Below are 10,312 nucleotides of genomic sequence, written 5' to 3'. Positions count from 1 at the left end.
GTGTTGGATAAAGCTCCTGGAGTTCAACCTGCAGATGAAGGCGCTGGGGGGAGCCGCCTCTTGGGGCGTCCGTGGGGCTCGAGACCGGGCTAAACTCATGACAGCGGTGCCCGGGATGTGCAGAAGAGGAGGATGCAGGAGCAGAGCATCCTCCTCCCGGTGCGGGGAGGGGGGGGGGGGGTTTGGGCTGCCTGCCCAAAGCCGAGGGAGACTCGGGGTGCACCCAGGGTTCTCAGCCCTGACCTCAGGGGCCCTGTGTGCTTTGGCAGAGGGGACCAAGGCTGCGCCACCTGCTTTTCTTCCCGTCCCTCCTTCTCCCTCCCCTTTAAAGCCACCGGCGGCGCAGGGTCCCGGCCTCAGACGACGCGTCGCCGTGGTCCGAGATGATGCTGCAGCTCGTGCTCCTGGCCGCCCTCGCCCTCTGCGGTGCGTCCTCATCCCCCGCGGGAAGCCATCGGCCTCCTTGGCTGGTGACGACCCCCCCTGGGTGAGTTAGCGATTCACTCTGTGTGTGTGTGTCTGTGTCCCCCCCTCCTCTTCCCCATCCTCTCTCCCGCAGGACGCTGCTCCGAGCAGGAGCTCGATGGGGTGCAGCGAGTGGTCGGTGGGACCGAGGCGCGTTCCCACGCGTGGCCCTCCCAGGTGGGTTCCTTCTCGGGGGGGTGGGGGGGGTCAGCGGGTAAATCCCGTGGGGGTCTCGCCCTCCCCCGGGAGCACACGGTGAGACACACAAACACACCCCCCTGTGTCTCGCTTTCCCCCCTCCCCAGATCTCCCTCCAGTATTACGCCAACGGAGGCTGGCACCACACCTGCGGAGGGTCCCTCATCCGGAGGAACTGGGTGATGACGGCAGCCCATTGCGTGGACAGGTGAGCAGGCGCGGGGACCCCTCCTTCCTCTCGTGGAAAAGCCATTTTTCCACCCAAAAACCTTTCTGAGGAGAAATTTTGGTTGCCCCAACCCAGAGAACAAAGGTCCTTTAAGGTCTTTGCTGCCCCCTCCATCGAGGGGTTACATGGCTCACCTTTGGGAGCATCTTCTTCTTGCGCTGGTCCCTTCTGTATCAACTCTCTCCCGAAATAATCGTAATTTTGGGTCTGATCCTGTGTGGGGTTTTTTTTTTCCACCTCCCCGGCAGTAACATGAACTTCCGCGTCGTGGCCGGGGAACACAACCTGAACGTGAACGACGGCAGCGAACAGACCTTCAGCGTGAGCAAGATCATCATCCACCCCTACTGGAACAGCAACAACGTCGCCGGGGGGTAACGCAGGCTTGGAGGGAGGGGGGGCTGGATCTGGGGGGAGCATCAGCGGGAACGGGGTCCTTGAAATGTCCTCTCCCTCCTCTCCCCAGCTACGATATCGCCCTGCTCCGCCTGGGCAGCTACGCCACCCTCAACTCCTACGTGAAGCTGGCCGTCCTGCCCCAGGAGGGAACCATCCTGTCCAACAACTACCCCTGCTACATCACGGGCTGGGGGCTCACCCGCAGTGAGTGCCGATGGAGTGATTTAGGGCCGGGGCGCCCCGAAAACCTGGGAAACGGGGAGGGGGGGGGGGAAGCTGAAGGGTATTTTTAAGCCCTTTGATGTCCCGGGGAGGCATCACGCTGGGCTTCGCTCGGGGCATGGAGTTGCCCAACGTTGGGTGGGATCATAGAACCCATAGACCCATATCATAGGGATCATAGGACCCACAGAATGGTCAGAGTTGGAAGGGACCTTAAAGATCATCCAGTTCCAACCCCCCTGCCCCGGGCAGGGACACCTCCACTAGAGCAGGTTGCTCAAAGCCCCATCCAGCCTGGCCTTGAACCCCTCCAGGGATGGGGCAGCCACAGCTTCCCTGGGCAACCTGTTCCAGTGCCTCACCACCCTCACAGGAAAGAATTTCCTCCTAATATCTAATCTCCATCTCCCCTCTTCCAATTTAAAACCGTTACCCCTTGTCCTGTCACTCCATCTCCTGACAAAGAGTCCCTCTCCGGCTCTCCTGGAGGCTCCCTTCAGATATTGGAAGGCTGCAATCATGCCAAGGTTTGGGGGGTTGGTGGGGGGGACAATTTTATGCAGGAGAAGGGTCTCGGTGGTGGCTGTGGGTCTGGCAGGTCTTTGCCAGGGTGGCATTAACCGGCTCTTGGTTGCCCGCAGCCAACGGGCAACTCTCCAGCGTCCTGCTGCAGGCCTACCTCCCCGTGGTGGACTACCAGATCTGCTCCAGCTCCTCCTACTGGGGCTCCACCGTCAAATCCACCATGGTCTGCGCCGGCGGCGACGGCGTGCGCTCCGGCTGCCAGGTACGGCCCCGGCACCCCATTTCCCACCCCACACACACACCCCACACCCCCCCCAACCCCAGCATCTCCCGATTCCTTCCATCTCACCCGACGTTCCCGGCTCCGGCAGGGTGATTCCGGCGGCCCCCTCCACTGCGCGGTGAACGGGCAGTACCAGGTCCACGGCGTCACCAGCTTCGTCTCCTCACGGGGCTGCAACGTCCAGCAGAAACCCACCGTCTTCACCCGCGTCTCTGCCTACATCTCCTGGATTTCCAGCGTAAGGGCGACGGCGGGGCTGGGGGCGGGAGGTTTGGAGGCTGAGACCTGGCGCTCTCATTGCAGCGATGCTCTATCCCTGCTGGGCTCCACCGTGGCCTTTCTTCTCCTTCCAGGTGATCGCCCAGAACTGAGCAGAGGCAGGAGAAGAGCCCAGTCCCCGGCTCGGGCGATGGACATGGTCTTGCCCCACATTTCCATCCCAGGGGTTTAAAACCCGTAGCCAGAGTCAATAAAAATCCGTTCCTCAATCCAAGGCGTCGGTGGATGCTTTCTCCTCCACCCCCTCAGCATCCTCTTTCTCTCCCCTATTCCAGAGCATCCCCTCACCCACCTCCCTCCTCTTCCTCACGCCGTGGGGAAAAGCAACCGGCCCCGCGCTCTCGGGGCAACCAGAAATTCCTTGGGATAATGGGAAAGGGGAAAACACTGCACATCCCCTCGTGGCCGTGATGGAGCCCTTGGAGATAGAGGGGGGACAAGGAGGGATTCAGGGTGATCCCATCAGGATTTTTCCCTGCTGTTGTCCCTGTTTCTCTTCCAAAAATGACCTCCTTTAAATGAGAGATGTCGGATTCGGTGGCTGGTACCGTCTCACCCCACTCTGAGGGTGGTGAGAGCCTGGCCCAGGTTGCCCAGAGAAGCTGTGGCTGCCCCATCCCTGGAGGGGTTCAAGGCCAGGTTGGAGGGGGCTTTGGGCAACCTGGTCTCTTTGAAGATGTCCCAGCCACTAGAAGGGATGGAACTGGGTGAGCTTTAAGGTCCCTTCCAACCCAAAACATTCTGGGATTCTATGGTGACTCCACCACTTCCCTGGGTTGGAGGGGACCTTGAAGTTCATCAAGACCAACCATCAACCCACCACTGACCCATGTCTCTCAGCACCGGCTTTTAGATCCCTCCAGGGATGGTGTTTGGGGAGTGGAGCCATAGGATGAGAAGGAACAGTTTTAAACCAAAACATGGGAGATTGAGCTGAGATGTGGGGAAGAACTTCTTTGGTGTGAGGGTGGTGAGAGCCTGGCCCAGGTTGCCCAGAGAAGCTGTGGCTGCCCCATCCCTGGAGGGGTTCAAGGCCAGGTTGGAGGGGGCTTGGAGCAACCTGGGCTGGTGGGAGGTGTCCCTGCCCAGGGCAGGTGGGTGACACTGGATGGTCTTCAATGTCCCTTCCCACCCAAACCATTCTATAATTGCACCAAAACCCCAATTTAACCCCAAACCCAGATGCTGGTGGAGGAATCAAGAGGCGGGCGGCCGTTCCCCATCACCCGCTTGTCCCACCCCTGTCACTGGGCGCTCGGGGGAGCTTTTTCCGGGGGTGGGGGGGGGATGGGGGGGGGGCACGTGAACCGTGGCGGGGGGTGCCCGGGTGCTCGGCGGATGCCGGCAGCTGCCTCGCCTCGAACTTCCTCCGCAGCAAACGTCAAACCGCAGCCGGAGCGGGAGCCGAGCTGCAGCCATGGCCGAGGGCAAGACCGGGGGAGCCGGGCTCTTCGCCAAGCAGGTCCAGAAACGCTTCAGCCGGGCCCAGGAGAAGGTACTTCTCGACACTCAGACACCTCCCCCCATCCCCCACCCCCACCCAAAAAAAAAAAAAAATCCCTTATTTTATTTTATTCTTGATTTTATTTTTTTTTTCCCCACCGCGGCGCCGAGGGGGGTGGCACAACGGGCACCGCTTGGCAGCCATGGGTGTTACGTTGGGCGCTTCTGGGTCAACGTCATGGTTGCTCCAAGGCTTTGAGCTTGGTGGCATCTCCCCAAGGTCTCCCAAGCTGCTTTGGAAGACGGTGGCTTCTCCGAAAGTGGGAGTTTTCCACCCAAAACACCTTCCGGAGGTTACGGGGGGACCGTGCGCTGCTGGCACGGGGGTCCCTCGGGCTGGAGGGAGGTGACAGTCCCCCCCATGGGACCTGGTGTGGGGACAGGGCCAGGAGCCCTGGCGTAGCCCGCACCGGCCACGCAGGAAGCGAGGGGGGAAGGGCTCCGGAAGCGGGCAGAAACGGGGCAATTTTGGGGCTGTTTGGGGGCGTCCCTTTCCCTTTTTTCTCCCCCCAAAAAAAGCAGGTGGTGACTCCTATTTTGGGGGGGGATGTGAAGTTCCACCCCCCACCACCACCCCCAACCCCACATGTGGTGGGGTTTCCTGGCTGGGGCTCGGTGCTAAATTCAGCTCCCCCGGGGCTGTATCAGCCCAGACCAGGCTCCGGCCGCTTCCCGGGGCTGGGGGGGGGGGAGGATGTCAACCTCTTCCCAGACACCCCAAACCCCCCTCCCGCTCCTACGATGGCGATTCCGGAGGCCACAGACCATCCTCATCCTCGGCGCGGCGTCACCGGTGCCCGGCGGGGCAGCACCCAGGGTCTCACCTGCCCCCCGCACTCACACGCGTGGGTGCTTTGGGGGTCCGTAGGGCTGCGCTTAATGGGGTGCGATGGGGTGGGGTGATGAGTTAGGCCCCCCCCCCTCCCCAAAAGTCACCGTTTTCCCCTCAAAAATAAAAGCGCCAAGGAAAACGCCGAAATTTTGCAGCCCTCACCCAAATCCCTGCTCGGCATCGGCTCTGCCAGACCCTCGGCACCCCCCGAGAGGGGTTTTCACGGGGGGGTTGGGGGGGGGGTACTGTCCCACGGCACCCACTTTTCCCACGGCTCCATCTCCCTCCATCCCAGGTCTTGCAAAAATTGGGGAAAACGGTGGAAACCAAAGACGAGCAGTTCGAGCAAAGCGCCTACAACTTCCAGCTGCAGCAGGTCGCACCGGGGAGCGGGGAAAGGGCTTGGGAGGGGGGGGGGCGGGGGGGGGGGCACGGGGAGACCCCTACACCAGCCCTTGACCCCAGGGTCCCTCTGTCCCCACTGGGCTGGTGGGAACAACCGTGAACCCCGGGGGACATCCCTGACCTGTCCCCTCCCCGCCTTGCTTTGCAGAATGAAGGCAATAAACTCTACAAAGACCTCAAGGCTTTCCTGGGGGCGGTGAAAGGTATGCCCCCCCCCAGCCCCCTCCCAGTCCCCCCCCAGCCCCCCCCAACCACCGGCTTCTCCCTGGGCCCCCCCCCCAGTCCTGGAAATACACCGGGAAAACCCCATGGGAACCAGGGAGGAGCTGGGAAAGGATTGAGCCTCACGGTGTTTCCTTACCCAGGATAATAAATAATAATAAATAATGAATAATAATAGATAATAATAAATATTAATAATTAACAATAGGTACTAATTAGTAATAAATGCTGGGGTTTTTCCGGGCCGTAGTGATGCACGAGAGCTCCCGGAAAGTGGCCGAGACGCTGCAGGAGATTTACAGCAGCGACTGGGACGGTCACGAGGAGCTGAAAGCCATCGCAGATGTGAGCCCCTGGACGTGCCCCCGCTGTCCCCAAGGGTCCCCCTTCCACCATCGCCCGGGGGGGGGTAGGGGGGGGTGGTCCCTGGGGATGCAGCCCGGCACGTACGGCTGGAGGGGAGGCTTGGGATGGGGATGGGGGGGGGGAGGCTTGGGATGGGGATGGGGGGGGGGGGAATCTGGGTGTTATACTCCTGCGTCATGTGTCCCGTCCCCCCCCGCCTTTTTTCCACCCCTCTCCCCAGAGCAATGACCTGCTGTGGGACGACTACGAGGCGAAACTGGCCGACCAAGCCCTGCGGCTGATGGAGAACTACCTGGCTCAGTTCGGGGACTTTAAGGTACCCCCCCCCCAAGAGTGGAGACAGGGACGGGATGGGGAGGGGGGGGGGGGGGCCCGATCCTGGTTTACCATGCCTTTCCCCCCCCCCCCCTCCAAGGAGCGCATCGCCAAGCGGGGCCGTAAACTGGTGGACTACGACAGCGCCCGGCACCACCTGGAAGCTCTGCAAAGCGCCAAGAAAAAGGACGAGGCAAAAATCGCCAAGGTTGAACACCACCCCCCCACCCAGCACCCCCTCCCCCGGCGCAGCCCCCCCCCCCCCACCATGTCCCGGTCCTGCCGACAAAGCCACGGCCCCCCCTTCCCTCCCCACAGGCCGAGGAGGAGTTTAATAAAGCCCAAGCAGTGTTTGAGGATCTGAATAAGGACCTTCGGGAGGAGCTGCCGGTTCTGTATGGCAGGTACCGGGGGTGTCAGGGGGGCTGGGGGACATCACGGGGATGGGGGTGTCACAGGGGATGGGGGACAGCGCAGAGGCTGGGGGACACCACAGGGCTGGGGGACATCGTGGGACCAGGGAACATTGTGGGGCTGGGGGACGTAGGAAGAACTTTGTAGTGTAGGGTGGATGGTTGGACTCGATGATCCCAAGGGTCTCTTCCAATCTGGATGATTCTATGATTCTATGGGGGCTGAGGGACATTGCAGGGGCTCGGGGACACTGGAGGGGCTGGGGGACATCATAGGGCTGGGGGGTATCACAAGGGTTAGGGGATGTTGCAGGGGATGGGGGACATCATGGGGCCAGGGGTGTCACAGGGGCTGGGGGACATCACGGGGCTGGGAGACGTCGCAGGGCTGGGGGACATCAGGGGCTAGGGGATGTCACGGGGGCTGGGGGACATCACAGTGTCTGGGGGACATCGTAGTGCTGGGGGTGTCACAGGGGCTGAGGGACATTGCAGGGGCCAGGGGTTGTCACAGCCGATGGGGTCACTGCAGGGGCTGGGGGATGTCACGGGGGCTGGGGGACAATGCAGGGGCTGGGGGACACCGGAGGGGATGGGGGACATCGTAGGGCTGGGGGTGTCACAGGGGATGGGGGACATCGCAGGGGCCGGGGCATGTCACAGGGCTGGGGGACATCAGGGGGCTAGGGGATGTCACGGGGGCTGGGGGACATCACAGTGTCTGGGGGACATCGTAGTACTGGGGGTGTCACAGGGGCTGGGGGGCATTGCAGGGGATGGGGGACATCATGGGGCTAGGAGTGTCACAGGGGGTGGGGGACATCGTGGGACTGGGGGATGTCACGGGGGCTGGGGGACACTGGAGGGGCTGGGGGACATTGTAGGGCTGGGGGTGTCACAGGGGATGGGGGACATCGTAGGGCTGGGGATGTCACAGGGACTGGGGGACATTGCAGGGACCGGGGGTGTCACAGGGCTGGGGGTGTCACAGGGGGGGCCGGGCGACGTTGCGGGGGGCACGGGGACACGGCGGGGACATGCCGTTACCCCCACGGCGGGGCAGAAGTGGGGGGTTTCTCCTGGAAGAGCAGGGTGGTGACACGGTGGTGGCCCCCAGGGACGCGGGGGCTGTGACAGCCGGGAGGTGGCAGCACCGTGGCGGCCGCGGGGACAAACGTCCGGGGCCGCTTCGTCCTCCCCCCCGAGGGTCGAATGGCCCTTCCCCATCTCCAGGGGGACCCCGCAGGACGGGTGCTGGCCGGATGGGTGCTCAGCACCCCGAGACACCCCCGCCCCCCGCCCCGAACCCCCAAACCCCCCCCCATCTCCCACCGCCGTTTCCCTCCCGCAGCCGCATCGCCTGCTACGTGACCATCTTCCAGAACATCTCCAACCTCCGCGATGTCTTCTACAAGGAGATGAGCAAGGTGGGGAGGGGGGGGGAGACAAAGGGGGGGACCCCAAAACACCCACGCCCCCTTACCCCCCCCCCCTACCCCCCCCCCTTACCCTCCCCAACAGCCCTGTAGCCACCCCCGGCGTCTCCGGCCACGTCGGTGCCGGGTCCTTGTGGTTCTTGGTTTAATTTAATAATTTAGAGGAGTTTGAGGGTGCTGCCGGGTGATGGGTGGCATCTGGGGGGGGTCCCCTGATGTGTTTCTCTTCCCCCCCCCCCCGCCCCAGCTCAACCGTGACCTCTACGAGGTGATGAGCAAACTGGAGAAGCAGCACTCCAGCAAAGTCTTCATCATTAAAGGCGTCCCCAGGTAAACGAGCGGGGCCAGCTCCGGTGACAAGGTCGGGGGGGGGGCTTCCGAGTGGCCAAATCACACCCCCCCACACGCCCACCCCCCAAAAAGCAGCCCCCAGTCCTGGGATGACGCCGTGTTGAGGGCGTTTTGGTGGTGCTGGGTTAATTAATTTGGGTCGTTTGCCGATCCCGCCGGATGGGGAAGCATCACCTGCCAAGCTTGGGGGGGGGGGATGACGCCGTGGTGCCCTGTGTCCCCAAGGATGGTGCCTGTGGGACGTGTCGGAGGAGGGGGGTTAACCCCCTCTGTCCTCCCCCCACGCAGCAACCGGCGCTCGCTGGTCATCTCCTCGCCGGTGAGCCCCCCGGCCATGTTCCCCTGCCCGGGGAAGGCTCCCGACTGGCAGCCCGTGGTGGCGGAGGAGGCGACGCCGGCGTCCCCGGGGGTGGCCAGCGGTGCCACCGACACCGTCTCCAACGGGGACCTGGGGGCTGCCGTCCCCGGCTCGCCACCGGCGTCCCCCGCCAGCGGTGGGTCCCGGTCGGAGACGGCGTCGATCTCCAGCGAGGAGGGTCCGGAGTCCGGCCCCGAAGCTCCGTCCCACGAGCGGGGGACATCGGTGGCACCAGGCACCGGCTCCCCCGGGCTCACCGAAAGGCAGGGTCCGGAGCCAGCGGGGGCTACCGGTGGGGTAGAGGGGGGGGGCCGAGGGCATCGCCGCCTCCCTGGCATCGCTGATTTTATCCGAGGCGGTTGCCCAGGCCGCCGGCACCGCGCCACCGGAGCCGGATAAAGCCACGGCGGGGCTGGAGGCGAGCGAAGCCCCCGACGTGGCCACCGACGGTGAGGGTCAGGCACATCGCGGGGGGCCACCGTCCCCAGCCCCGGCTGTCCCCCCCGATGTCCCCCATCCTGCGGCGGAGGCACCGGCGTGTCCGTCCCCGGGCGGCGGGCAGGAGCCGTGCCGGCTGGGCGATGCCACGGGCGACCACAGCGAGCCCGAGGAGAGCGTGGAGGTGATGGACGTCGGGCCAAAGGTGGCCAAAACTCAGGTAAGAAAGTCCTGGTGCCGGGAGGTGGGGACACCGTGGCGGGGACCACCGTGGCAGGTGGGTGACCGGCTCGTTGGGGGTCCCAACCGCTTCTCGGGGCAGATGGTGGGGATGTGGGGACACGGGGCCGGGGGGGGGGGAGTGTCCATGGGACAATCCAGCCCCGTGTGACGCTCCTCTGCTGGCAGATGGGGCTGGATGTGACACTCGAGGTGGCATCGAGCAGCACCGGGGATGGCAGCCCCCCCTCCGCCTCCCCAACCGAGGTGGGTGCAGCGGCGCTGCGGGGCGAGACACCCACCCGACTCCCCCCCCCCACACACACACCCCCCCCCCCAGGCTGGACTCGGGGTCCTTCTCGAGTCCGGTTTGATGGAAGCGCCAAGTCTCCATCTCATCCAGCTCAGTGTCACCTCCGTGTCTCTCCCAGGAGCAAGACTGTGCCCAGACGTCGGAGCAGGACACGAGCCAGGACCCCCCAACGACATCGACCCCCCCCCAGGACCCCACCGAGATCCTCACCTCCCTGTGAGCCCGGCACCCGGCCCGGAAAAAACGGGTGTTTTACGGTGCCACGGGCGGATCATTCCGTGTCACCGTAACCTTTCCGCGCTTCCCAACCCCCCCCGGCCCATCCCAAATAAAAGCCAAGGGCAGAAAAAGTGGTGAAGATGCCGGCTGGGGGGGGTGGGGGGGGGTGGGGGCAAATCTCCATCCGGGGGTCACCACGAGCATCAGGGGGGGTGGGGGTGTCTCCACCAGCGGCTGAACCCAGGTGCCGGAGGGATTTGTCACCCTGTTCTTCCCTGCCCCCCCCCCCCCCCCCGCCCCCCCCGGCACCCAACGGAGGTGA

General features: G+C 64.0%; 2 protein-coding genes across 2 annotated transcripts; both read left to right on the top strand.

Moving 5' to 3' along the window:
* The first annotated feature begins 269 nt into the window (after positions 1-269).
* On the top strand, positions 270-2,807 carry CELA1 (chymotrypsin like elastase 1). Its single transcript, XM_074164951.1, has 8 exons — positions 270-426; positions 560-642; positions 771-871; positions 1,141-1,266; positions 1,359-1,495; positions 2,155-2,300; positions 2,410-2,559; positions 2,675-2,807. The coding sequence occupies exons 1-8, from the start codon at positions 384-386 to the stop codon at positions 2,690-2,692; spliced, it is 804 nt and encodes a 267-aa protein (XP_074021052.1). The 5' UTR covers positions 270-383; the 3' UTR covers positions 2,693-2,807.
* A 1,210-nt stretch (positions 2,808-4,017) lies between these two features.
* Positions 4,018-10,061, top strand: BIN2 (bridging integrator 2). The gene is given in 14 exon segments (XM_074164982.1): positions 4,018-4,095; positions 5,231-5,311; positions 5,489-5,543; positions 5,813-5,907; positions 6,149-6,244; positions 6,344-6,451; positions 6,562-6,647; positions 8,008-8,083; positions 8,340-8,422; positions 8,732-9,104; positions 9,106-9,459; positions 9,648-9,781; positions 9,816-10,011; positions 10,014-10,061. Coding segments are annotated over 14 exon segments (1,863 nt in total).
* Positions 10,062-10,312: the final 251 nt, after the last annotated feature.

This window comes from Numenius arquata, chromosome 29 (assembly GCF_964106895.1).
Source record: "Numenius arquata chromosome 29, bNumArq3.hap1.1, whole genome shotgun sequence".
In the NCBI taxonomy this organism is placed as follows: Eukaryota; Metazoa; Chordata; class Aves; order Charadriiformes; family Scolopacidae; genus Numenius; species Numenius arquata.
This window is presented reverse-complemented; position numbering and strand designations above follow the sequence as displayed.

Excerpts from the sequence above, each read along its gene's own strand:
- CELA1 (XM_074164951.1), top strand. The coding sequence starts at position 384 with ATGATGCTGCAGCTCGTGCTCCTGGCCGCCCTCGCCCTCTGCG. Across the intron at positions 872-1,140 it reads GCAGCCCATTGCGTGGACAG|TAACATGAACTTCCGCGTCG; the intron begins GTGAGCAGGCGC and ends CCTCCCCGGCAG. Across the intron at positions 1,496-2,154 it reads GGGCTGGGGGCTCACCCGCA|CCAACGGGCAACTCTCCAGC; the intron begins GTGAGTGCCGAT and ends GGTTGCCCGCAG.